The 27,399-nt window shown below is 41.7% G+C and overlaps 1 protein-coding gene across 11 annotated transcripts in view; it reads left to right on the forward strand.

Annotated features, from left to right (window-relative positions):
* The first annotated feature begins 4,046 nt into the window (after positions 1–4,046).
* ENTPD5 (ectonucleoside triphosphate diphosphohydrolase 5 (inactive)) overlaps positions 4,047–27,399 on the forward strand; it is a 28,137-nt gene continuing 4,784 nt past the window's right edge. Inside the window, exons 1-15 of one of the 11 annotated variants that reach the window (XM_053945960.1) lie at positions 4,047–4,075; positions 6,386–6,492; positions 9,402–9,679; positions 10,879–10,958; positions 12,220–12,363; positions 12,712–12,787; positions 14,375–14,410; positions 15,258–15,346; positions 17,900–17,979; positions 19,189–19,250; positions 20,659–20,760; positions 21,604–21,744; positions 22,090–22,146; positions 23,620–23,735; positions 23,901–26,977. In XM_053945960.1, coding sequence (XP_053801935.1) covers positions 9,463–9,679; positions 10,879–10,958; positions 12,220–12,363; positions 12,712–12,787; positions 14,375–14,410; positions 15,258–15,346; positions 17,900–17,979; positions 19,189–19,250; positions 20,659–20,760; positions 21,604–21,744; positions 22,090–22,146; positions 23,620–23,735; positions 23,901–23,987 — 1,287 coding nt within the window. In that variant the 5' untranslated portion in view covers positions 4,047–4,075; positions 6,386–6,492; positions 9,402–9,462 and the 3' untranslated portion in view covers positions 23,988–26,977. The other 10 variants (XM_053945956.1, XM_053945961.1, XM_053945959.1 and 7 more) reach the window with 10 other exon arrangements.

Genomic DNA, 27,399 nt, shown 5'->3' on the forward strand with positions numbered 1-27,399 from the left:
TGTATAAATGCCTCCAGGGCTCCTGCTTATGAACTTTATCTGGTAATTTGATGTCTGAGTATTACATTTTGGCTCGTGTGCTTGACTGCCTCATGTCTGACATGCTGTGCATGCCAGAACCCCACCCTACCTATTCCTCCAGGTAAGCTGACACTGTTTGCTGTGGAGTGTTATAATTAGCAATAAAGTTGTATCTGAGTTGGTATCTGAAAATCAGGCATATGAGTCTTCATCATGGTCCACCCTCTATGATTCTATACTGAATGCAACACCAGCTGCATAGATTCTGCCTTTTTAATCAACTCATTGTGCTAGCTGAAAATGCATCTCCTTGTATGATCATGGACTTTCACAAGAGCATCCTCTAGAAAACATAAGCCTGCTTTTCAATAAGAGAGGGCTTTAGGAGGTCATGAGATTTTTTTCCATGAGAACTGTGTCTAAATGCCTGCTGCTGAAAGATCAACACAAAAACAAATTTTAAAATTAAAAAAAAATTCCTCACTTTTGTCACACATTCATGTGCATATAAATACACTACTATAATCTTATGTCCCAATTCACAGCTTGTAATATACTTAATTCTTCTTGAATTTTGAATTTCCAGTGTAAGACATATTTTAGGTATCTCTAAAGTCATGCTCCCACATTTCTTATGCAGGCAGCAATGAACCATAGAGTGAGTAAACTTTTCACAATCTGGCTGCAGATATTTGTACTTTTTAATACTGGGAAGTTTGCTTCACAATACTCTTATAGGGAAATATACCTGGGGAGTGCTACTGTCACAATAGATATTATTTACTTGTTTGGTAAAGATGGATAGGGATTCATTAATGACTGAACAAAATAAATCCCACGGCACTGAGCAAAGCTAATTCTCCTGACTTCTATTCTTGACCTCAGCAGGATCAAAATTTATTTCCACTTGTTTTTCTTGATACACAAAGATCTAACAGTATAGTCTAGTGCATGTACAAAATCAGTATATAGTATACCAACTTTTTCAAAATGTTAAAGTACCTCACACCAAGCCATACAGTTACATTCTTATATTAGATTCAGAACTTACTGGGATCCTGTGACCTGGAGTGACCAGCCCAGTTCAGTATCCACCTACTGAAGAAACAAAAGATTACCATGATTTGTCCTATTCATTTGGACAAAAAGCAATTGCAAAACATGGGTTTTTTTTTTCATATCAACTTACTGATATCCAGTTTTTCAAACTTTTTTCCCCCGAAAAACATGGAAAAGACCAATGTATTAGAAGAAAATTTCAAAGGCATATCATTCATGGATTCTGTATGTGTAAAACAGGTTTAAAATTCTAGCTTTGCATTGCTCTTATTCAGCTTTTCATAGCACATAAATTTAAAAAATAAATGTAAGCACACAGTGTTGTGTTTTCAACTTCTAAATCTATGGCTCCCTAAACTAAATAGAACAAACCCACTGACTTCTGTTCTGTTAGTGGCTTTATGATAAATACTGGGAAGGGGAGGCCTTGTACGAACATTAACTAGTTTCAAATACTTTGTCCTTTCCTTGTCTCTCCTGTTCATACATCAAAGGGTCAATACACATTTTTCTCTCTCAGTTCCAGTCTCTCCCTTCTTCTCCAGGGGAGAAGATTCCTTAGACCTCAATTACAAATTTCACGCCTGGTTTTTCAGGGAGTGTTGCTGCTGTATCATTTTTGAGATAATCTGAACAAAGCATTCCAACTGACTGTGTGTCACCAAGTTATTCAGTAGCCAATCCATACTAAACAAACATTTTTCTGGGGTTTAGGATCATGTTAATCTCTCACCAAGGATGTATGAAAGCTTCAGCTATGGGGGACCTTAACTCTATGGCTTTAAAATCCAAGTGCTCAGGCACTGCTGCAGTTGGTAGGTACAGATGTCTAGCACGAGGCTAGAGACCTGAAATCCTGCCTACTGCAGCATGTGTAGCTCTAATTTAATTTAAACTGCACCCTAACAGAAATTCTGAGATACACTTGTAAATCTGAGATTTTGTTTTATTCACTATAAAATGTAATCCTGTCAATCAGTACTGCATTGCATGTGATCCTGTCTTCAATATGTCAGAATCCATTTCCTGTAATTACTTAATTTTTAGATTATTAGAAAGCTTGAGGAAAACAGCCTTGAAAGCACAATGCAAAGCAGAGGCTTCTGAGATGTGGGAAACCAGTAAAAACAGACTGGATTTGCCATCTACTGTGTATTTCTGTTTAAATGATCAGCAATATAGTAAAGAGCTGTTAGCACCTTAATTGTAATTTTTTAGGCTTCACTGTTAGCTCACTGGAGTGAGTAAAAAGCAAAAGACCAACGCCAGAAAAAGTAATGCTTATAAAACAAAAAAGAAGCAATAATAATTATTAAAATGAAACTACAAAGCACATCTGTAGTTCTCTATCAAATTCCACATTACATGGCAGAAAATGCAAATAACTCTTTTGAGTTTACCTTTAGTTTAATCTATAGAAATAATGACCAAAAAGTGATAACCTAGTTGAAATTAGGTTCCCACAAAGTCATTGCTAATTTATAGGATACTGCAACTCATACAGTTATTCTCACCACAGAAGTCTCCGTAAGCCTTCGAAATCCAAAACATATTATCACGCAAAGGATTTTTTAGGTGTCTATCTAGGAAGATGGACACTAGTTTTCAATGTTTCCATAGTAGTAGCAGTTATGTGCTTCCTCTAGGTCACTGTGTACATTATTTATGGCATTTTTGTTGCTTTTGAATGTTTTGATTTGGGGAAATTGCTTCTTCGCTGCACACACCTCCATGTTTTTTTGTTATAGGCAGTTTGGGCCTTTTTCTTTTAATGCTTTCTACTGGATATGATCTCCTGAGTCACATCACAGAGCATCTATATAGAATCTTTCCACCACAGTCCCCTCATTTAAGATTTTCTGGGCTATGTTCTTCACTCAGTCCATCTCTCAATCCTTCATTTCTAGTAGTTGCTGCAGTTTATGGATCTCCACCATACTTGGTTGGTGCTGAGTTTTCTGTCTCTCTCACAGATTTTCTGGTCATGCTCTCTAAGGCCATTTCCAATGTTTATACTGCAGCTGTCTGGGCTGTGCTACAGATGGTGGCGCAGTGCTGAGGAAGTTTAGAAAAGGAGAAAAAGTGACAGGTACAGAAAGAAAATTGGCCATCTGGAAGAAGTCCAAGTAAGGTCTTTTATACTACATAGGCTGAAAGCAAGCACTGGCACATGAGCAAGAAAATAGCTTCCTACCAACTGACCTCATCAATGTCTGGGGATCAGAACTTTGTATCTTCTTATTCAATAAATAGGATGTTAAAATGGTTTAATTTTCGTTTCCATTTTCAGATATTTTTTTTTCTAACTGTAAAAGGGGTTTGCTTGGTGCTTGGATTTAAAAAAGAATAGGGGTAAAGTCAAAGAATCGGTGATAGAGCAGATGGGAGCACAGCATAGAGCTTCTTTTTCATTGTGTTCTGGGTTTGGCTCCGTTTTCTCTAAAACCTCCCCCAAGGAGCCAAGCCCAGCAGATTCGCTCCCAGCTTTCTCCGTTTTCGAGCCGAACAAGCGCTTCAGCCTCCCCTTGGCCATCGCCTGCTGAAGGCCCCGACCACCGCCGCGCCCCTCCGCCGGGTTCGCTCCGGTGTCCGGCGGTCTCTCCCGCGGCCACCGGGCTCCCGCGGGAAGGAGCGGGCGGCAGGCGGGGACGGGCACGGGGCTCGTCCCGGCGGCCCGGCCCGCTTCGCGCCTTCCCGCCCGCGGGGGGCGCTGCCGCCCCACACCGCGGCCCCGGCGGGACGGGCGCTGCCCGCGGGGAGCTCGCGCCGTCCCGGCCGCGCCCGGCGGCAGCGCCGGCCCCGCCGTCGGGAGCCGCGCCGCCGGTGGCTCCGCGCCGGGAGCGGTGTCCGGGGCGCGGCGGGAGAGACGCGCGTTCCCGCGGAGGCCGGGCGGCGCGCGCCCGCCACGCGCAACTCCCGCGACGGGCGGCGCGTCACGTGGGCGAGCGGTGACGCGGCGCGCGGGGCCGGCGGGATGCGGCGCCGCGAGCGGCCGGTGAGCGCGCGCAGCCGGCGGGGGCGGGGGGAGGGGCGCGGCAGCGTCCGCGCGCTGCCATGGACACCGCGCGCCCGCCGTTCCCCCTCTCCCCCCCCCCCCAGTCCGGTGCCAACGGCGCCGGGATCGGGAGCGCGCGCGGGGCGGCCGCCGTCCCGCCGCTCCCGGGCTGGGTGAACCACCCCGAGCCGTGCTCGCTCCCGGCGCCCCGGGAGGGCGCTGCGCTGGGTGCGAGGCCGGGCAGGCGGCGGGAGAAAAGGGAAAGCTGCGCCGGCGTCTCCGTTATCCCCGGGGGCGGGCGGGAGGACGCCCCGTCCCGGTCGAGTGATAGCGCTGGCCGGCCGGTGAGGAGGGGACGGGCGTTTCTGCGGGTGTTCCTGCCGAGCGCCACCGCTGCCAGCTCCGGGAAGAGCTCCGGAGTCCCGGGCCGCGCTCCCCGCCGGGGCACAGGGAGGAGCGCGGGGGGCTTTTGCCAGGGGAGAGGGAAGGAAGGTAGGGAAGGTTTTCGGGCGTGCTCAGGGCGAGGGTTTAGGTCGCAGCTGTGGGACATGGAGCAAGGCAGGACGCGCTGGCGCCGGGATGCGCGGCAGGGACGGAGCCGGCAGCCCCAGCGGCGGCGCGGTCCGGCGGGGCCCTGAGGCGCCGTGTCCCGGGCGTTCCCGGGAGCGGCTGCGGGAGTCAGTGCCGGAGCGCTCCCAGCCTGGCATGCGGGCAGAAGCCCTCAGCGCCCCGAGCCTGTCGGCAGCCGAGCTCTGTTTTCCAGGAATACCAGCTGTGCCGGGAAAAGGTGCCGTTACAGACCCCGCTGGAGTGCGCGTTCGTCGCTCTGCAGGGGTGCCCACACCGCAGTGTAGCGGTTTCCTGGAAAAGCAGCCCTAGGCTAATTAAAAGGAAAATTGAAAACTCACTTGGCCAGAAATGTGAATAAATAAATAATGTGTATTTGGAGCCTCAGTACGGGGGAAGAAAGATTGAAACGTCCGATAACGCATGCTTGTGAGTTGGTTCTACTTTTTTCCCCTGGAGTTTAAAGCTCTAGAGCCAGAATTTTACCATAAATATATGTGCACAAAGAATACTGTGCCATTATTTTTATGGACATATTGGGAAATTCTGCCTTTGAATTCAGTTGTTCCTTCTATTGTGTCTTCTAAACAGTGTGCTTTTAAGAAGCTTAAGTTTTTGTCAAAACAATCCAAGAAAGCTATTTTTTTTTTCAATAGCTAAAAGTAACTCCCGAAAAAAATGTAATTACTTTTTTTTTTTTCCTGGGGAAAAAAGGGTTTAAAAGTATTTATTTAGTCTTGAGTGTTAAGTGTTAAAGCTCTCATCTGGGAAATAGATTTTGTGATCATAAGAGCTGCTCATCTGGAAAATAGATTTTGTTACTGCTTTAGCACAGAAGACTTTCCATTCTGAATGATTTTGGGTGTGCTTCAGCATGGAAGAATATTAATTGAATTATGTAATTTTATTTGTTTCCTAAAATAGTTACTTTTGGAAAATATTTGCCTGTAGTTATATAATTAATATTTATAATTATTTTTTAATATTGTTGTGTATCTCCAAATATTTCCCAATATTATGTTAGGAAACAGAAGTGAAATTCTTGTGTATCTCTGATACACTGCTTCTCCCTCCCCTCAGATCACATTCCTTTTTACAGAGAGATGTCTCTATTATGTGGTTTGTGTTTTGTGTGTTATTTTGTCAGAAATAGTCAAGTATTGAATATTTCTTGTCTTGAAAATTACTGGTGTTTCTGTGTATGGTGAGCTCTAAGGTTGTTTTGCTGTGTTAAGGTTATTATTATGGTATAGTTTTTGCTTTTGTTGTTTAGGGCGACTTTGGTTGGGTTTTTTTTTTTTTCCTTCTTATTCATGCTTTCGGTCTTGGAAGTCTCTATGCAACATCCCAGTATTTTTGGATCATACAGTTTGCATAGCTCCCAGATTTTTTATACTGGATGTACTTCAGCTTTTTCATTTAGTACCTAAAATCTGCTGTGTACAGATGACGTTTACATGTGTTTCTCTCATTGGGAAATGAGTGTTCTGTCCTGTTTTGCTGGCTCAGGCCTCAGGGATGTTGAGGTCAACTGTAGTGTTTGTGTAAATGTTTTACTAACTCGATCTCAAGTTAACTTTCAACTTCTTGAAATTCATCCTGTGTAGTTATATAAGCATGTTTCCCTGCTTGTATTGAGTAATGATAAACTCAAATTTGAATAAAACAACTCGATTGGTATTTGATGTGCCTCGATGACCTTATAACTTGCCTGATACATAGTCCACTGCTGTTGTCTGACAGCGAAGGTGAAGAAGTGCAGGCGCACTGTCTCTTGCCATGGTGCTCTGAAGGTGGATTTCATTAGGAATCCCTGGAGTGGAATAGCTGTTTCTTCCATCCTGCTTCAGGTGTGTGCCTAACATGTTCATGGTCAATGCTGATTAGTATTACTGCTCCTTTTGAAACACAGTAACTGAGCCCGTTGATGGGGAACTGTAGGCTTTACCTTGCTGAACTGCTTGATTGCATTAATAAGCTTGTGCTCACATAACAATTACCCCATTTTTGCCTTTCTGTTTATTGTTCATTTTCTCCACCCTGTTGAGTTCTGATACCAGCTAGGACTTTTAAGTTGTTTGAGAGGAACTGTTTTGAAAATATTTTTCCTTCTCAGTAACTTCTGTCTTGTCTATTTCTACCCTGAAATTTTTCTTCCAAACGTTCGATTCTGTCATTCCAAATTCTTTTTCCATTTCTGTTATGCTCTGCTGATTTCTCTCTTTTGTCTCTGATTTCTTACTCTCATCTGTTGTCATTCTTCTTGTGGACATTGATTTGCTAGTGTGCTTGATTAAATGGACTTCACCAGTCATTGAAGGGGCTCAGTATGTGGTTTTCATTCTTAATGAGGGAGAGGAAAAATAAAATCCCATGATGATTGGTTGTGAGTTTGTTGGGTTTTTTTGGGGGTTTATTTGTCCTTAGAAGTATAAAAGGGGAAAGAAAAAAAGTCAGGAGAAATGTAGAAAACAAAAAAATGGTGGTAGATATCTGAGAAGGGATAGAGAAGAGAAGCTTTGTGAGAGAATTTTATGTGAGACTAAGGTTCTCGTAGGTCTGGTAAGGAAAGTATGAGTTAATGATGGCAGTTGCTCAGATATTTTCGGATCATCAGAGATTCTGAGGCTTACATAACTGTCACATGTGCTGTTTGTAATAGGACTCTGGAGTTTGTTCTTAAGACAGGTGCTTGGGTTGTATTTGTGATAGTTCATTAAACAAAATCCTTACATTGCATGAGGGTAAGAACACCTTTTTGAACCTGCTGGAATGTGGCTCTCACTAATGCACCTCAGGTTCTGTTAAAACAGCACAGCTGCTTGGATTTTCAGTGGCCCCCCGTGCTGTTCATGAAGCAAACCTGGGTAATGCCAGCTGCATCTTAGTACAAATCCATTGCTACAAAACTGCCAAAACTGCTTGGCACTTCTCATCAAGCCTCTACAGGAGGAGCACTTCATTACAGAGCTACTTATTTACTCCTTTCCACATAAAATGTGTATACTTTTAGAAATTACTGCAGTTGGAGTTGATCTGTCACAGACACTGGCCAGGGCTGTTGTCTGCCAGTGGAATTGTGGTCACTTCTTTTCAGAGTGTGCTTCTAAGGCAGAGAGGATCAGGGGTCTCTGCTTCTGCCCACATCTCTGCATTTGTTTGAAAGGGGAGGATAAAAATAAAGGTCACAGCAGACAGGTGAGGTTACCCATCTGCAGTGGGCTGTGTGTTTTGTGGCTCTAGACATAGCAGAATGCTGGAGTGAGTTAGAGAGATGCCTGAGGAATGGGATGTTTTTTGCTGGGAATGGGTAAAAGTTAATCTCCCTTTGCTGTAACTGGGGACAAAGGTGAAGAAAGGAAATAATAAAAATCTTACAAGGGCTGAATCTGGGATAAAAGGTAGTGGAGTATTAAGTGAGCTTTTTGGGCGTGGGAGAAAGGTGTGAGGAAATAGAGGCTATAGCAAACTCACGTAGAAAGGAAAGGAGAAGGTTTAAGAATGACTTATATTCATGTAGGGTAGAGACAGCAAGTAAAGATTTCAAGAGAATGACCATGGTGGGGCTGAGCAGATTGCTAAAAGACAGTCAAATGTAAGAGCAAGCAGTGGGCAGGGGTCTCAGGCAGAGCTGATGAACAGCCATATAAAGTAGAATATGCCGTGCTGTGGGTGGATGCATGTGTTACCAAGTGTCTGGGAAGTGATAAGGAGCTGTTTGCACCTTCTGTATGCAGAGTGCTCTGTGTGTAGGTTGGTGCAGGCGATACTGCATATGGTGGGACATCTGGCCACCTGCTCTTTTCTGCTCTTAAAGATGCCTGTATGTTCTCCTCCTTTTTACCTGGGCACCCCATGATTTCTGTGCCCATGTCTTTTATTAGCATATCTTAGGAAAAATACATTCAAAGGGATAGGTGTTAAGGGACGGTGTAGTTGTATATTGATATCCAATACTGTATAACACAGCTTTGGGACTTTGGCATGTGAAACTGTTGTTAGAAGCACTGTAAGCAACCTGAGTGTTTGGGGCAACTGCTTTAGGTTTGTGAGAGTGTGTGGGTTTTGCTATGATTTTGTTGTTGTTTGTAATTCTAAAAATAAAAACCAAACCAAAAAGACAGAAAAGAAAAATATGAAAAAATAGAGCGGCAGAGCTCAGGTGCACTTCAGTTCAGCCCCTCTGGTGCAGCTCAGGCTTTTCCTGGGGATGGAGATGCTGCTGGAAGGATATGCCTTCATTCTCTCTGTGTGCTAATCTCTCCCAGCAGCTGTTCTTAGCCTGAGATGAAATTCTCTTTGTTTGTGACTCTGAATAACACTTGTGTTCTGCCACAGCATCTCAAGTGTGTAAATGTTAAAATGGTTCTGCCCAGAGTTCCCCTCTGGCAATGCTTATTTTCAGATAATATTTAGGCTTTTGGGAGGAGGTACTGGAAACCCTGAATGTTGAAAATCTGCAAGACAGATAAGAGAAGGAAATTGTATAAAAGTCAAAACTAGAAATACTGGAAAGCAAATTACCCCATCTCTTCTACGCTTGGGAAATGGAGAAACCTTTATCTTAAAGAACAAATTAGTTAGATGTAATTGTAGCACTAAATGCAATAAAACAACTCTTTTTGGATGAGGTGTTGGAAAGCACCTAAAGGGAGAATGTATGTGTACAGAATGATTTATTTGTTTTCTTTTCTAACAGAGTTTTAAAGGAGAGAGCTCTTGGTAATTTCCTCTTTTTTTTTTTTTTTTAACTCTCCAGGACCTTCTGCAGCCCTGTGATTGCTGATACATGCTTGACAGCCTCAAGGGGTCCTGGCAAGATGGCATCTTCCAGACTTCCCATCCTTATGGCGTTGGCATTTTCCATTTTGCCCTTTGTTCTTTCACATTCAAACAGGGAAATGTGGTTTCAGGATTTCTTTCCACCTGATATGTGCCCTATAAATGCCAAAGCAAACACTTTTTATGGCATCATGTTTGACGCAGGAAGCACTGGAACCCGTATTCATATTTACACCTTTGTGCAGAAGAGCCCAGGTAAGACCCCCATGTATGTTGACTTAGGTTCCAACTTCTCAAAAGAGTTTTGTTTTTTGCCAGCTCAGCATTTGGGAGCAGCTGAAGGTTTCTACAGTTTGTCCTTCAAATGGTCCTCCTGCAGGTGTTTATTGTCCATTTGTCATGGTGTTTTGCTGTGTAAATGCCTTTTTTATAGGTCTTTTGAGTCTCAGAGATACAATTCTGGGTATACTGGAGAATTCTAAATTTTAAAACATTTTCATCTATGCAGCTGTTTAAAAGGAATATCTCATTGAGATGAAAAGATACTTATGCTGGTTTTGTCAGGTTGCATGTTACCTTAAATTTTATCAAGAAATGCTTGGATTCTGCATATGTTTATGTCCCATTTTGTAGCAAATTAAAATCAGAAAATTAGAGTTATTAACTACTGAAGGTCTGAGCCATTTCCAGGAGAAGTGTGCTGAGATGCAACACACTCCAGTGTATCTGGTGCTCACATGGTGCAGAGGTGCCAAATTTTGGCTGCATGTGTGACAGGATTCAGGAGGATGAAGTAGCTTGGGTACAGTGAGCCAGCAGGTTTGCAAAGGTTGAAGACTGGTTGCTGGGACATAGTAATTGTGTCTTTGCATGACTTCATCCATAGTTTGGAAGGACTGGTACAAGGTCCAGTTCTGTTGGACTCAGCATGGCTTGCTATATGCAATACTCAGGGATAGCTTCTACACCCAGACTGCTCTGGGAGCAGTGGTCAAACTTGTTTGGCTTCTCAGCCAAGTACTTGAGCACAGTCATCTCTGTTCTATCTGAGTTGGATGAATCACCTAATTGGGAATTGATGGTGTGTGTCTTAATATGCACTAGTATTTCACAATTAGCTTAAGGACACAAAGGGAAAGAAATTTATTAAGAATAGGCAACAGTTATGCTGCATTGTTGTGACTTAGTGTAGTTCACAAATGCTAAATGAACATACTTTTAATTATAACAACGTGTAATTAATAAATTGTTTGTGAACTTGGAGGGTATAAGGGCAAGTTTCTGCTAAATATGTTCCTGAAGTGAAGGAGCAAGGCTTGTTTCAGGAGGGGAATAATCTTGTTTGTGAGGAGAATCAAGGATAGTTACTTCACAAGAGTTGAGGGCAACCTTTTGGAAATTAAAGAATAAAATTTGAATTGTTGACTGTATCATATAATGTTTTGTTTGTGCAGAAAACCTTCCAGAGGTGGAAGGGGAAATCTTTGAGTCTGTGAAGCCAGGTCTGTCTGCATATGCTGATCAGCCTGAAAAGGTAAGACTGGCCTTCATTCCCTGGGAGTTGGTCATGCTTCTGTTATATCATTAGATTCTACCAAGTTCAAGTGTTACTGATTGCAATTGCAAAAAGTCAAAAAGAAATGTAAAAGTTCTGCTGCTGTCTCTCTAAACCTGTTCATCTACTTTTGTGAGTTAAGTTCAACAGAGTGAAATAGGAGCTGGTGTTTTACATATTTCATCAGTGGAACAGTGGCTTAATTAATTGCTTAAATGTTTATATAACTAGACTATATGCCTTTGAGAATTTCAAAAAGTGATTTTTGTCTCTAGCAGCATCCGTATTCAGTGTTTATTTCTGCTACAGCTACCCCAAGTATGAGTAAATGCATACTCTGTCTCATTTACGAATAATTTTCTCAGTTCTGAAGTAAGCTGCCATTTTCCAGACCCCCTGCACTGACAAGAAGCTCTTTCACAAACTAAAGGAGGTGCCAGAGAAATTATAGATGGATACACTGTTTTGTGTGTGTTAGCAGCCTTGAAGTTGTGACCTAGCATTATGGGGATTTCAGGTTTCTCATTTTGCTCAGTTGGATTCCATGCTACAGAAATTTGAATGTGACACTTTATGGAAGAGTGAATGGATCTGGGATTTTTAAAAAACTTTTATAAGATCACCTATGATTCCAGTAAAACTTGTTTGTTGGGTAGGAGAGGAGAACTCAGCCCAAACTAAATTTCTAGGCATTTCACAGGATAATGTTTATTGCTAATGCCAAACTGTGATTGTTAGAGCAGTGGAAATAATTGAGATCCATCAGTGATGTCTGTACCTTGTGTGGTAACCATTGCACAGCTGGCATTTTAATTACAATATTTGCAATGGACACACTTGGAATTCTTATGTTGCATTTAGTGGAATCTACAGATATTTCCGCTTGCTTTGGTAGCCTCAGTCAGTAATTGCACCATTTAGTTTCATCATACTGCAAAGATGTTTAGGTTTGTCAGGTAATTGGTTCCCTCACCTCCCTCCATCGTTTCAAAAAATACCTTCCACAAACAATGATATTTGTCTTCCCTAAAATATATTTATGAATACACCTTCCGTCCAATGCAGACATTCCATTTAATGTTCTCATGAGATGTCTGGCATGGTTTTTGTACTTACCTTGGGTGTGGGTATCTTCTACTAGTGAATACTGTTCTCACAAGTTTTGAGGGGAAACTGAGAGACCTATTCTCTGACAGGCCTTTAGGAGGAAGCCATATGAAAAACATATTTTTCCTTTTAGGGTGCTGAAACTGTCAAAACATTGCTGGACATGGCCGTAGATGCTGTGCCACCTCATCTCTGGAAAAAGACCCCAGTGGTGTTAAAAGCCACGGCTGGACTTCGCTTGCTGTCAGAGGAGAAAGCTCAGGCTCTGCTTTCAGAGGTAGTACTAAGTAGTTTTGTCTGCACTGGTATTATTCTCCCTGTTTCATCTTTTTTTTCATTCAGTTCTCTATTCTGTTTAGCATAAGAGAATTTCATCTATGAAAAGAGACTGTAATCCCACAATAGCATGAAACTCACAGAGTATCTTGTCTGGTCCTGAAATCCTGTGTCTTGCTGTGGTGGAAGGCATGGAGAGAGACCTACAATACTTCTTTTCTTTCTTTCCTAGCCCCTACTTCACACACTTGTCTTAGTTTCTACTGCTGTGTAAAACAAAATTTTGTGACCCTCAGAGCAGAACAAGACTCTGAAGACCAGGAAATCTAATCACTATTTCTTTGCTCAGGTGAAAGAAGTCTTTGAAGAATCACCATTCCTTGTTCCAGAGGACAGTGTTGGCATCATGGACGGATCTCATGAAGGTATGTTTTAGGAGGGGTAAAAAGTAAAAGCAAAGAGAAATGGGAAAACGTGGCATATCTTAGGAACATGAGAGGGAAAGAGAAATGGTCCCTAAACTAAGCAGAAAAAAAAATAAAAGTTTTTTGTCCCTGTTTGAAACAGTGCAATCCTGCCTTTCTGAGGTGGTGTTCATTACTGGGTCACATGTTAGGCTACAAATGCAGATACAAAAAGAGATTTCACAAGTTTCACAGCAAAACTTTGTTTCAACAATAAGCATTGCCTGATGCAGGCTGACCAGCTGAAGCCTGCTCCTGGGAACTGGTGCAAAAGAGGTGGTGTCCACCTCTGAAAGGCTACATGACAATATATAGCAAGCTGGAAAGCTTATGGAAAGTGCCTTGTAAATTCTGCAATATCAGCATTAAAAATCTATTATGATCAGCTCAGCAATTTTCAGTCTAAAATTGGGAGGATTGTGAATACTAGTGGAGAATGAAGGATAATTGGCAGGTATTAAAAATAGATAACTAAATAATAAAATAGTAAGTTAAAAATATTCCGTTGGGAAAAATATTGCTAGTAAAGTAGCAAGCAAGTACTGTAAAATATAAGAAAAGGTGAAATATGTTGTAGGTTTGGAGTAAACAATGATTTTGCAGTGCAGAAAAAAGCACAGTAACATTATGTCTACATATCCAGACGTAGTGCCTTGGAGAACGGGCAAGTAATAATCATCTGTATGGATGCCTGATGAAAAGAGCCATCCTATCACGTTATGTTCAATTCAGAGCACTTCCTTATGGCAGATAAATTGCCACTTTGGAAGGTGTTGTAGGAAAGCAAGAATTATCACAGTGCTTAAACAATTAATAAATGGAGGAAGATTAAAGAACAAAATCTGTCCACACGGGCTGAGAGAAAAGGAGAAGTATCATAAAGTCTTCAAGTATTTGATAAGTGCATAGTTTGTCACTATGGAGTAATGGAGTTGAATTGTACAGTAGGGAAAACTGTTTTATTGGGCAGGACCAATGAGGCATAATAGAGCACGGGGTAGCCTGCCAAGTTTATTTAAAATCCCTACCTCTTCTACTGTCACATGTTTGCCTGTGTTTGGGTGAGAATCATGTAAGTGTCAAGCAAGCCACTGGAGTCAGAGGAGCTGTTTGTGTTTTACTGGTTGCTGCTCTGTCTGTAGTGTAATTATAGAAACCTTAAGATTAAAACACAGAGTGGTGTGAATGCAGTTTTCAGATTAGGAGTTGAAATGCTGGACTGCAAAAACAGGCCCAAGGAAACTTGTGCATTGTGTCAGCTCATTACTTCTTTGTATGTTGTTTGGATAATATATATGATTTATGTATGCTGCAGTTGCATGGATATTACAAAGTCCTACCTATTTTAGCTCATGAGACTTGTATGAATGCATCATATAATTTAATTATGAGTTTGAATTAATCTCTGAAGTCTGGGGTGGTTGGGTTAAGTTAGTAATGATTTCCAGGTAAATAAATAACCTGTGGAGGGCTGGTAACAGTGGGCAGGAGATTGTGGGAGTATTTAATGGTGACTGTTTTTTTTTTTCTTTTTTTCACTCATTGCAGGAATTTTAGCCTGGATCACTGTGAACTTTTTGACAGGTAGTTAATTCTGTATAACTACTCTAAACTTGAACTTGAGTATCTTCTGTGGAGGTGATCACCTTAAGTTCCTCTGCCTTGGCCATGCTTTTCCTCCCTGCTCTCTCACCAGTGCTTAAGTAGTGGATTGACTTGGGCAGACTTTGTTCCAGAGTCTGTAGTAAGAAGGAGACATCTTAACCCTGAAGGTGCCAGATTTAACTTGGATCTTGGAGGCACTGGCAGGCTGCTTTCCCTAATGTGCTTTGGGGAGTGGTACTGCTAATGTGCGGGAAACAAGGCCTTGCAGTGTTCTTCATCCCAGAGTGAGCTGTGCAGCTACAGTGGTGCTGCAGGGTATGTTGCCTTAGCATTACTGGCTCTAAGGGCTTCTGGGAGGGCAATCTAGTGAAAAGATAATCAATACTCTAGTAGATAGATGAGCAAGCAAAAAAGCTGCTCTGGGTGAAGAGGAATTACAATAGCTGGTTTGGCTCTTACTGCCCTTCCTTTACCTGCTTTTGCCCAGATATATGGTGGTTACAAAATTTGTGTACTCTCCCTGACAGTCTTCTGCAGGAGATACTTTGTCTCTTACTTTCAGCTTTTGCTTGATACCTGGAGATTTATCTGCTTTTGCCTCTTTGGAGGAGAGTTTGGAATCAAGGTAGAAAGTCTATGAATCATTCCATAATACCTTCTGTTTGCCTGCCTGTTCTCTCTGAGGTTTTTTCTTTGAAGGGCAGCTCAGCCCTCCTTGTATTGCTGTGATACTGTGATCCCCTGGGGGCTGCCTGAACATCCACGCAGTGTCTGCGTTTCAGCATTTGTGCACTTGGGGCTGTTCTGAGCACAGTGTTGTTTGCAGGGCAGCTGTCTGGCCAGAACCAGCAAACTGTTGGGATTCTGGACTTGGGAGGAGCCTCAACCCAAATCACATTCCTGCCACGGTTTGAGGTGAGGAGTGGTTAAAAGTGTGTGGGCTGGGACTGCAAGGCTGGTGGAGAGACCTGAGCACTGCTGCACTCTCTGATACCACTTTGTCAGCAGTGGCACAAGCAGAACATCTGTGGTTTACAGAACATCTGTATTTCTGTTCCCTTTGAGATCAGCAGTTGGCTGATAGGTGCTTGCAAAAAAGGGAGCCTGAATAATGAGGAAATAAAAAGAAAGCAAATGAGTAAAACCAGAAAGAAACAGCTTTTGTTTTCTATACCCAGGCTGGGAAAGCCCCATTAATGTTGATATTGCTATGTATTCAACAAATGTAGAACATTTCTAGGTAGTATTCTTGAATATTAGAAGAAATGTAGGGGATTCACTAAGTTTTGGAGGGGAAGAGTGTTGTATAGGGTGAATTTCTTTAATAGCACAGTCAGTTCTCTATTTTCTTATCAATTTCTTCTCATTCCTTTTGAGCACTATGCTCTCTGTCCCTCAGACACCTGTGCTGGATTTCTTAGTAGTTCTATAGCTGTTTAGAAGCAGTTTGAACTGGGACCCAAGTCTGCAGTTTGCATGAGAAAATCACATTCTGTACCTTCATATTGTGATGTGTTTATATCACTCTTTCTGAAGGAGTCATTTGTTTAACATTTTTTTTTTAATAGAACTTGAGATTCTCAAAGGATGTTTGGTGACCACAAAACACATGGCTTTCACATCAGGATATTTTAATTCTGCGATTGTGTGTTATGTTGAAACATGTCATGTAACCTTATCCTGTTCAGCAAAGCCTCAAGTATACTCTGGGCTTGTCTTCTGTTTTGTGTTGATAACACCTGCTAAAGCGGGCACTGGACCAACAGGAAAGGGTGTTGCATGTCAGGGTTTTGGAGAATAAATAGAACTGTGAAATAGGCTGAACTGCAGTTCAGGATTCAAATGTCCCCTTCAAGCCTTGTAGGAAAAGGCCTGGAGTGTTTGCTGCTGACCAGGACTAATGGTGTGAATTTGTAGGGCAGTGTGGAGTCAAGGTTCAGGCTGCCTGCTTGTACACTATGTCTGCTTCTCACCTGTGTTGTCAAGTTCAAATAAATCAGCTCAGTGTGTTTTTGGGAGTTTTTCCCACCTGACAGAATTAGTGGGGATATTTCCCTTTGATTTGCAGTGGAGATGTTTCCTTCCTGCAATGCAAGGCAGTCACATGCTTGCTCTTGTATTAGTTTTGAACAGAATACTGTAATAGTAAGAGATTCGTTAATTAAATATGAATTACAAGCAAGTAGAGAACATATAATGACAACTGCATGGAGCTGATTTTAATTTCATGACATTATTGCCGAAGCTAAAAGCAACTGAAAACCAATCATAGTAATTATGAAATTGTCTGTCTCATGTCTGCCTCATTTTTGTGAAAGTAGGGCATAAAAAAAGACAATTGTTTTCTCCAAAATTATTTTTTTGAGGATCTCTCCTTTAAATAGTTTTTGTGATGTAAGGTTTAGAAACAGAACTCAAAATATGGCAGTCTGTGTGTATGAGGCCAAGGATGTGACTGCCATTTCAGTGATAATCAACTTGAGACCCAAAACAAATTTTGATTTGTATTTACTCAGGAGAAGCTCAAGCTAAATACTGTCAAATTCCTTTCAGCTTTGAGTAGGCTTCTGTCTAGGACTCTAGAAAAAATAACCCAGATCTGGATCTCCTTACTTGCATGGTAACTGCAGGACTATGCAGCTTCAATTCTCTTGGAGATTCTGCTGCTTGGCCCAGAATAACGGTGGATGATGATGAAGTGAATGAAAGTGCATGGAGCCAAGAAGGGGTTGGGAGGATGAGGCCATGAGAGGAGAGACACAAACTGAGATTGAGAGCTCAGGGAGTGGACACAAAGAAACAGTAAATGATTGCTGAAGTGATTCAGCCTTACAAGAGTGTGAGTTAGTCTGTCAGGAAGCTATGGCAGCGTACCAGTGGGATGGAGCTGTGCACAGAGAGAAGACTGAGAGGAAGAACCTGGAGGAAGAGGCTAATTTAGGTGAAGCAGCCCTAAGACTGGGAGTGAGTGGTAACAGTGTTTCCTTGAGTACCAGCAGACATTTGACATGGTGAAAATGGGGCCTATGTCTTGTATTTTTAATTTTTCTGAGTATCTCAGTTTAGGTGCCTAGAGTGACTTGAAAAAGTTCATAGCATTTGTAGTGCAGTGAACTATAAGGTAGTTCAGTGTAGCTGATTTCAATGGGCACTCTTTACATACAGATTAGCATGTAAGTACTCTAGAAAAATTCAGGTTACCTGAATTAGAAAGTGTTTTCATCCTGATCTGTTGTGCTTTCCTGTTATACATTGAAGTAACACAAAGATGCATATAAATAAAATCAGTGTTAAAAGCTGCAGATATTGCAGCAGTGGCAGCATTGGAAACTTGTAGGTTTTTTTCAAAGCTGATCAGATGAGTGTGCAGTAAACTGTATGGGTATATCTGTGATATTACATTAAATTTGGTCATTCTTTATTGCATGATATAAACTAAAACATTTTTTTCTTTTACTTAACTTGTAGGAAACTCTGAAGGAAACCCCTGAGGATTTTCTTACCTCATTTGAAATGTTTAATAGCACGTACAAGCTCTATACCCACAGGTGAGGAGCAAAAGACTGCTATTTCCACTGGGGAAATAAGTCTTTTTGCAGCCCCTGAGCTAACAGACACATCATCCTGGTACCAACAGCAGAGACCATGACTTTTTTACTACTTATCTGCATGGAACAGTAGAAGTGGAACATGACATTAGTTGGCTGGAAACGTTCCAGGATCATGGTTAATGTCACTGAAAGGGAATATTAGGCAGTCTGTCAAATGAAGAGACAGCATTGTGAGCCCATATTTAAGGAGAAGAATTCTTATTACTGGATTCAAGCCAAATATTCTGAAACAAGCAGAAGGGTAGATATTGTGCCAGTAGTCAGAACTAAAAACCATCAGAGATTTGGAAAGAGGACTTTCCTGAGACTTAGTGGAGTGAACATTACCATCTCAGCCAGTTATAGAATCTGCTTACTTGACAGCAGAGCTGGTCTAATAGTCATCCTCTCCATTTGCTGATGTAACTGATTGCTGTAGTCATCAATACAGTCCATTAGATCACCTAAAGTAATTGGGATTGAAAAATCATCTCCTAAAAATTGAGAGAGAGCTGGAGGTTAGTTTATCTCCAAATATTCTGGAAATGTTTAAAATGACATGACAAAAGTGGTAAGTGGCCAAACACAGAGGTGGGAATGACAGGGTCAACAGGATTTTAATCTAGCTGTGTTACTGCAATGTGTGATGACATTCTCATAAGGATTGTTCATATTCTAGCTTATAATGAATGTAGCAGTTACCTGTGGAGTCAAACCAGGTGAATTTCACACAAAGTCATGGTTCCTATTTTGTGGGAAGTTGTGCACTCTGCCCTAAGAGCACATAGTTTTTTGTGTGTTACATAAGAGTGGCTGCCCTATTCCCCATGTACTCAGCACATACCCTTCTTTCTCCCTCCTTTTTAAAGTGGTGATTTTTTGCTTTCCATGATCATCTTGTATAAATGCCACATCAGATCTAACCACTTCCTGCAGTTTTAGATTCACCCATTTTACAACTCTTTGTATTTCTTGGGTTTGTGTCACTCTTTTGGCCCTCAAGAGTTGTTTCAGCAAAGGGAACTCTGTTTTACAGAAGGAGCCTTGTGGGAATCAGAGGAAGGAAATTTGGTTTGGGTGTTCCAGGACGTAGGAAGAGGGCTATGGGTAAAGCATACCAGATGTGCAGGAATCAAGACTATAATGTCTGCTTTTTGTTGTTCACAGCTATTTGGGTTTTGGACTAAAAGCTGCAAGACTGGCAACACTTGGAGCTTTGAATATGGAAGGTATGTTCATATACTAAAACATTTAAGATTTATTAAGAGATGCTTAAGACTTAGCCTTGTGTCAGCAGCCCATTTCCTGTGTGTCTTCACTTCTGTATGTTGTGCTTTTCTATGTTGCTGATGGTATATATTTGTCTGAAAACAGCTACCACTTGTTAAGGGGTTGTCTTGTGAGACAGCTGCTTTTCCCTATTTTTGAGATCATCCAGCAGTGACATTCAAGTGCAAATTCCAGAAATGCACATGTGGGAGCATACAAGCACCATGGTCAGCCACAAACACACAGCTTTACAAGCATCCACAGAAGCATAAGCAGCATGAACAGATCCTTTTCCTTAGGGTTGCTCCTTAGGCCAAACCCACTTTGTAGGCCCCTCTGGTATCTGCCTGGCCTGTGGTGTTCCCCAGGCCTGTTGTGTGCACTGCCCTAGTCTAGATGGAAGCACATCACGTGCTCTCAATCAGTAACCTGAATGCATATTCACATTCCTGAGTCTTTCCAGTCCCTCACCAGAGCTTGGGCCTTTTGTCTAGTCTCTGGCCAGGACCTGGGGTTTTTCCACCATCTGGATTCTTACTTGACAGCTAGATGGACTTGTGATAATTATTGGAATGTACTCAAATCAAAAATAGTTGGGAGTAGGGATTAAGAAGAAGATAGGACAGACTGCAGTGATTGGTCACAAGGCTCAGACAGAAAAGCACATGGACCAGCTGCCTGCTTACTTGTGACTGTCTTCTTTTATAGTCCCCTCTGGTTTGCCATACCTGCACTTCCCTGATCCCTTAATTCCCCCTTTTCCCAGCCTTTGAACCTTTCCCTAAGCATCCTGTAGCAAATTTTGCTGTCTCAAGCATACTGTTAGAAGTTTGCTTTTTCTGTGAGACCTGGCAAATGTAGAATGCACATTTGTGTGCAGCAATAATCATGTTTTTCTTCTTATCAGTTATAGTATTTCTGGTTGAACCCCTCAAAGGTACATTCAGTGGATCCTGTAGTGGCCATTGATCTCTGTCTTAGGAGGTTTTGTCTTCATTGCTCAGTTGCTTTGTTTGTCTTGGTTATCTGCTGTCATAAGAGTTTGTGCATCTGTGTATTCATCACCTCTCATTTCTTATCTTTTGTGGTGAATAGCCATTATCTAGTCATTATTGTACCATTTATCTCATTGAGAAATGACAAGCCTGGCTGCTCTGCTGTTTGCAGGACAAAACAGACACAACTTTTCCAGACTTGAGATTGGTCCTTAATTTGTAATCAGTTAGTGCCACATCCATCAATTCAGGTTTTTGTACTTTCACTTAAAGACTTTAATGAAGATCTTTCAGCCTTTTCTGGTTCTGCATATTGATTTACAGCTATATTAAATTCTGTGCTTTCTGACTCTCCTTTTTGTTCTCTTTTCAGTTGTGGATGGACAAATGTTCCGCAGTTCTTGTTTGCCTAAGCAGTTGGAGGCAGAGTGGCACTTCGGGGGAGTGAAATATCAGTATGGTGGCAACAAAGAAGGTAAATTAAGGAGACTTGTTTATTTTACAATGAGTCTTATTTCCAGAATCTGAGTTTTTCCTTGTCAAATATTTCCTCAGTTAACTGATGGTGATTTGGATATGAAGGATATCTGTCCAGTTGCAAAGGTTGACTTCTGAGAAATCCAGATTAAGATCTGAAGCTATAAGAGTAGCTGACCTGTACCTCTGTCCTCTGACTGTGATCTCTTATTACAAATCATACCTTTATAGGAAATGTTTAGAATTACTTGTGCAAATAAGAGAGGTTTTTCTGAGGCTTTGAGCAAAGTGCAAAAATTCTATTTGTGTTAGGGTACAGACATTTTGGTTTACCAGTTAATCTCACTTGTGGAACTGTTTCTTAAGTCTCTAATAATAATAAGTCTAATGCTGCATAGAGACGTGAGTCTGCTGCCCTCATAGACTTGAACAGATTGGGGACATGAGAGCTGAATTGCAGATTTAGTGTGTGTGGAGTAGGTTGGTAAAATTGCAATGTGATGGGGAGAGAAAGCAAGGTTTTGTCTAACAAGTGACAGCAAATGTAGAAGATTCTGCTGGCCACAGAACATGTCAATGGGAGTTTTGCCTGACATGGAAGTAGTTTGTGTGGTGCTTCTTTCAGACACAGCAATGATCTGCTCTAAGCAGCTCTACTTGATGAGGGGCTTTTAGAGTTCTTGCCTATGTGTAAATGCCATGTTGGGTTACAGAAGGGATATCTAAACTCTTGTTCTGATGCTTTCATATCCGCTTCTTTAATTTTTCATCCTGTTGCCATTATTTCTTCCATCTCTTGCATATGCTCTTTGGCTCACCCCATCTCTGTTTTTCCTGACAGGAGAAACAGGATTCAAGCCTTGCTACTTGGAAGTACTCAAGGTTGTCAAAGGGAAACTTCACCAACCAGATGAGATTCGTGGACATTCCTTCTATGCTTTCTCCTATTACTATGATCGAGCAGCTGACACCAACCTAATCGGTAAATTTGGGATCATCTGCTACATGTGAGCATGTCATCCAGAAGGTAGACAGAGGAACCCTGGAGGCTGGAGCCATACAGAGCAGAGGAAAGGAATGTTATTGAGAAAGAGGAGATACACAAAATGCCTCGAGGGAATGACATTTATCTGTCACTGCAGTTTGGTGTTCAACATTCAGCACATGGAATGTGCTCAGGGCTCCAGTTACACCTGCAGCTCTGTCTTCTGTTCCAAGCAGGTCTCACTCCTAGTGCAGCATCCCTGAGTTGCACTCTAGGGTCAACTTAGATAAAGAATTCAAATGCTGTCAGGTCTATGATGATGTTTTCTCACATCTTTTTCAGATTATGAACACGGAGGTGTTTTGGAAGTAAGAAATTTTGAGAGAAAAGCCAAAGAAGGTAATTGTCATGAGCTGAGAAACTGGTTTGGACAAGAAATAACAAAAATATGAATGTGTAGGCAGTACATAATATGACTTGGAAGAAAAGCAAATTTATTTAACCTTTATTTCACTTACACCTGTCATGTTACTTTTATTAGTCAAAGACTCTAATGCAGAAGACAATACTGATAGAGCAGTGAGGGGTTGATGGCTTTACAGCTCTCTTCAGGAGAAGGTGATAGTTCATAGAGTCACTACAAAAGAAAGTGAATTTGCTGCATCAAGAGCTCCTTCTGTCAAACTGCAACTCTCTGAGTTTAAGAGAGCACTGAATTCTGTAAGTCTGTCACCTTAAATCCTATTTAATCTCTAGCAAAATGGAGGGAGAGAGTAAAGGGTTTTTAAGTCTGACAGTCTCTTCCACATTCATATACTCCCCCTGTCTTTTTTCCTGAATGCTTTTTCTAGTTTTGTACCTCCTGTGGACAAAGAGCTCCCATCTTGCCTGGCTGCTGATGGCTAAAAGCAAGTTACCTCTGTACTGTGATCATTCTCAAGAAAATTAGAAGACCATATTTTTCAGCAGAAGATGCTTAATTACGTAGTTCAGGACTGACTTTTTTCCTAAAATAAGGCCTAAATTTTAATGGTTTTCAGTTAAATTAATCTCCCTGGAAACTTGGATGATTTTGAATAAGGGGGATTAGGCTCTAAAGTTTGAGTGTGGGTTGGTTGTTATTTTTTCCCTGGATAGTGAGAGAGCTTATTTCCAAAGACATGGCTAAGATGTTACCTAACATTATCAAACCACTTACTTAGCTTTAGACCATCAGGAGATCAATTCTGTGATCCTGAACTAATTCTTCTCTATCTCATTTCAATAGTAGAAGGATGCTGCTCATCTTTTCTTAGAAGGAAGTGAACTCTGCTCTTGCTGGCAGTAGAACAGTAGCAGTAGATCTAGAAAATAATGCTTAGTGTAAATACATTTCTCAGTCACTGTCACCCTGACTACGGAATCTTGACTTAGCTGCAGTGAGGGAGTGGTTGGTTGGGCAATAGCCTCTCAATTTCCTTGGACAAGTGTGGCTGGAAAAAATAAAATAAACTGCCATCCTAGAAGGTGGAATCCATTACTGGATCCATCCGTGGAGGAGAGATGATGAAAACAAGTGATGCTGTGTTCTTGAAAAAATAAGTAATCTAACACGCTGCTAGTTATCAGTTGAGCAGAGGCTCTTCAAAAGAGCTGTGTGGATTATGTTGCTGCAATACAAGATGTAGTTAAGAGAAACTGGATGTGCTATATGGTTTGTTCTCCAACATTATAGAACAGCTCTGTAGCGTGTACCGTGTGTCATACATAACCATAATAGAAGAGGGTGGCTTGTTTTAGTAAGCTTTGGCTTGAGTTCAGTTCAAATGTACAGTGTGGATAAAAGCTCTTATTTTGCTGAGATCCCTTTTTTTTTCTTTTTTCCTTCTCCAGTCTGTGATAACATGGAGAGGTACAAGTCAGCCAGTCCTTTCCTCTGCATGGATCTCACTTACATCACTGCTTTATTAAAGGAAGGTTTTGGATTTAGGGACAATACAATCTTAAAGGTGAGAAAAAACAGTTAAATCCCTATCAATTAACATGCATTAGTACATTTTTCTGACTAATTATCTACTGAACCTTTCCAGATTTGTAACATATAGTTGCTGTCGTTTGTGCAACTTACGAATCTGGAGAACTGTCAGGAACAACGTGTTTTTCTTCCTTTATAGTTGACAAAGAAAGTAAACAACATAGAGACAAGCTGGACTTTGGGTGCTACCTTTTACCTGCTGCAGTCTCTGGGGATGACTTATTGACCTGTGATACTGCTATGGACTTCAGCATTTCTGAAAATGCTGAGAAAGTAAATTGCACTCTCCAGGTATGTTGTTCAGCTGGGACTGGTCACAGAACAGAACATGGACCAAAGATGTATGACAGCTCTTTGCGCTGGATTGGCATTGTGCCTATGAGAGTATGATTTATAACTGTGATTGCCATAAATGATCCAGAATCTGCCTTAAGGAAGTCAAAAGGTCTAAACTCCAGTGGAGAATATGCAAGGGGCTCAAAACCAGCTTTCACCAGCAAATTTGTTAGAAGCACAGAGTTCTGGATGTGGTGGCAGACTACAGACACGTGACTTCCCCTACCCCCTTCTATTTTAAACATACATAACTTAAGTTTGCTTGTGAGATGTTAAATACAGAAATTAGAAATAGCATCAACAGTGATGCAGAGAAAAGTGAACAGCTCTGGATGCTGCCAACCTCAGTGTTCCAAGAATCCAGCTGCTAGCTTAGCAAATACATGGCAAGAATATTCCAGTCTTTCAAGAAGGGCCTGCTATAAGTACACTTTGGGCATGGTTTTGGGAAAGGTGTTGGCTAAAACATAGTAATTTACCAATTTTTTTTTTTTAGGCAGTAGGCATTTCCTAAGCAGAATGTGTGCCTGTGTTTCAGTTCTGCTGCCCTTTACAAGTCTGTGCAGCTACACCATACATCTGACTACCAGACTTGATAAATTTATTCATTTAGCATGTAGTCATAACACATAGTTGTGCTGGCACAATGAGGCAGCAGTGCCAGCTATTGAAACTCAGCTGCCAGAAGAAGAGCTTGTCACATTCCACCCACCAGGAGATTGCAGTCAGATAAAATGGCTGATCTGACAGCTCACTTTGCTGTGAGAGCCAGTTCTGTTTCTCTGCTCTCAGCAAGGCACATCCACAGCCTTCTTCCCTCTGCTGCTGGTGTTCCTCGGGTTCTTGCGTGAACTGATTCAGGACACCTGACCTGAGGTGGTGCTCACCCAAGAGTCAGGTCTAGTGCTATCCCAAGGACAGCAGGCATGGCACAGCCCACTGCTGGGCTAGCAAGCAATCTGAGCACCACAGTCCCTTTTGCTGGAGTGAGCTCTAAGGTGTGATGTCCCATTTGAAACCCATCCATTGCCCTAAGTAAAAACAGCTGTAGAGACTTTTTCCACCCCATAAAATAATTGGCAGCTTGCTACTGTCTTCACTTCTTCAAGGAATGTGTGAGGTACAGGTGAGTTTACCCCATCACAACGAAGAGGTATTGCTCATGTGACTAAGGGAAACTTATCCACTGATGTCTTGTGATGAACATTTCCCTGTTGGGCAGTTGCAGTTACCCAACTGTCCCAGTTGCAGTTGCTCTAAAACACCTTTCCTGCTTCTGTCAAACCAAAGACTGCCCTCATGCTACCTTCTCTGCAAACTGGATTTGAAAATAATTGGTAATTCTCAGCAAGGGGATGAAGTAGTGCACTCATGTCTTCAATGGTCTTGCCAAACAGTTTGGAGACTTAGAGATTTGCCTTACTGTGAACATTAGTCCTTTTCCTCTAGTTAGCAGTGCAAGTTTGCCTGTGGCTGATTAAGCTACCACTTCTTGTATCTCAGGTTTTACAGCACAAGGGTGCAAGGCGTGCTTTTGATTGAACAAGTTCAATCAGCAGCATGAAGCCAAGAGTTAGGGATGGAGCCATCCATACTTATCACTGACACTTTGTCATAAATTCAGGTTGCTTTTTTGAAACAGGAAATGCTCCTCCTACATGTGTATTCCTTACCAGAATCTGTTTGAGATCCACACTGAGAAATTCCTGTGTCACACCAAAGTTCTGTTCCTTCCTCTCTAGAAGTTTGTTTGAACATGAAGAAAGTAATTGTGGCCTCTTCTCAACCATAAACATTTCTTATTCCTCTTCCTACTGTTGGTAAAACTTGGTATATGGTTTGGTCTGCAGAACAAGGTGACTGCAAATGCATTCATTTTGTCTTCAGTGAACACTTCTGTATTCTCAGAAAACACAAAGTAGGATGCAGTGGTTACTGGCCAGGCTGCGTTATCCTGAGAACAAACTAATTTAATAATCCAGAAATCATCTTTCAGTCTGAGCCAGTGCTATGACAAATTCTTACTGGATCTTGGGGCTAACAGCTGGCAGCAGTGAGGCTGGGTTTTGAAGGTGGGATGCTGTACCTAAGGGAGAAGCAGCAGCATTATCTGCCCCCTGAACACACACTAGCCCTGAGGAGGGCTCAGGGGTTGGGTTTTGTCTGAAGCAAGGAGGGGCTAGAAGAAGGGTACCATGCAGAGGAAGTTGTTTTTTCTGCATTCTTCTCCTCAGACTCTGGTACTACAAATGCAAGGGGGTAGCATCTGCTTCCCAGTACCAAAGTTGCATTTAATCTGAATGCTCAGGGCCTTCATTTGTCAGTGGCACAATTCATTAACTGAAGCAGAACTGCTCTCTGTTACTAGCATGATCCTTCAGTTATGGGAGAAACAAGAACTCTGTTAAAAGGTTTATTTTTGCAAGAAATTGCAGAATTGAGCCCCTGCTGTTTACATCTGAACCCAAGTGGGTGGGGGGATCTGGACAACCCAGTCAAGTCCTCACACTTACCCTAGTGCAATGAGATTATTTATTAGCTAAACTAAAGAATAAGCAGCCCTTTAAGAGAACAGCTCTACTTGCAGCCCTGATTTTTATCTCCTCCTTTGTAATGTCTTTGAGCCAGCCACTAACAAGAACTGCCTAATATGAGTAACTGCAGAAACACAAGTAATGGCTTTCACTTCAAAACTTGCATTTCATTCTTTCTGATGTTAATTTCTGATACTGGTCACCCATATGTGTAAATCTTTCCCATGGGCAGTGCTTAGTTTAATTTTGTGAGTGGCAAATGTCTAATGCAAGAGGCTGGTGTTTGGAACTGAAGACAGAATATCTTGAATTGTCTATTTTAGTAATTAAAGCATTTTTAACAATATTCAAGATGTTGTGGTATAGTTTTCTTTCCTGGATGTTATTGTTGCCTTTTATCTTTTCCATGTTTCCTTGTATCTTTTAAGACTAGCCAGTTCCACAAGAAACACCATTATTAAATAAAGCACCAAGAGAAAGGCAGGGAAAAGGGTGAGAGAACAACAGACAGAGTTTTAAAATGTATCTGCCACCATGTGTTGTCTCCCTCTGCTGCAAACTACCCCTTCTGTCTGAGCTGAGATGCCAAGAACCCATGAGTAACGTTACAGCTCTAGAAATCATATCAGAAGATATGAAACTGAAAGTAATTAAGCAGCAAAAGCTGTTACAAATTAACCAGCAGTTGGCAAAATTCAGCACTGTGTTTGCCAAAAGACAGACAGCTGTTTGCACCTCAATCTTCAATTCATGAGGCCCAAATTAAAA

The sequence above is a fragment of the Vidua chalybeata genome, chromosome 6 (assembly GCF_026979565.1).
Source record: "Vidua chalybeata isolate OUT-0048 chromosome 6, bVidCha1 merged haplotype, whole genome shotgun sequence".
Taxonomy (NCBI): domain Eukaryota; kingdom Metazoa; phylum Chordata; class Aves; order Passeriformes; family Viduidae; genus Vidua; species Vidua chalybeata.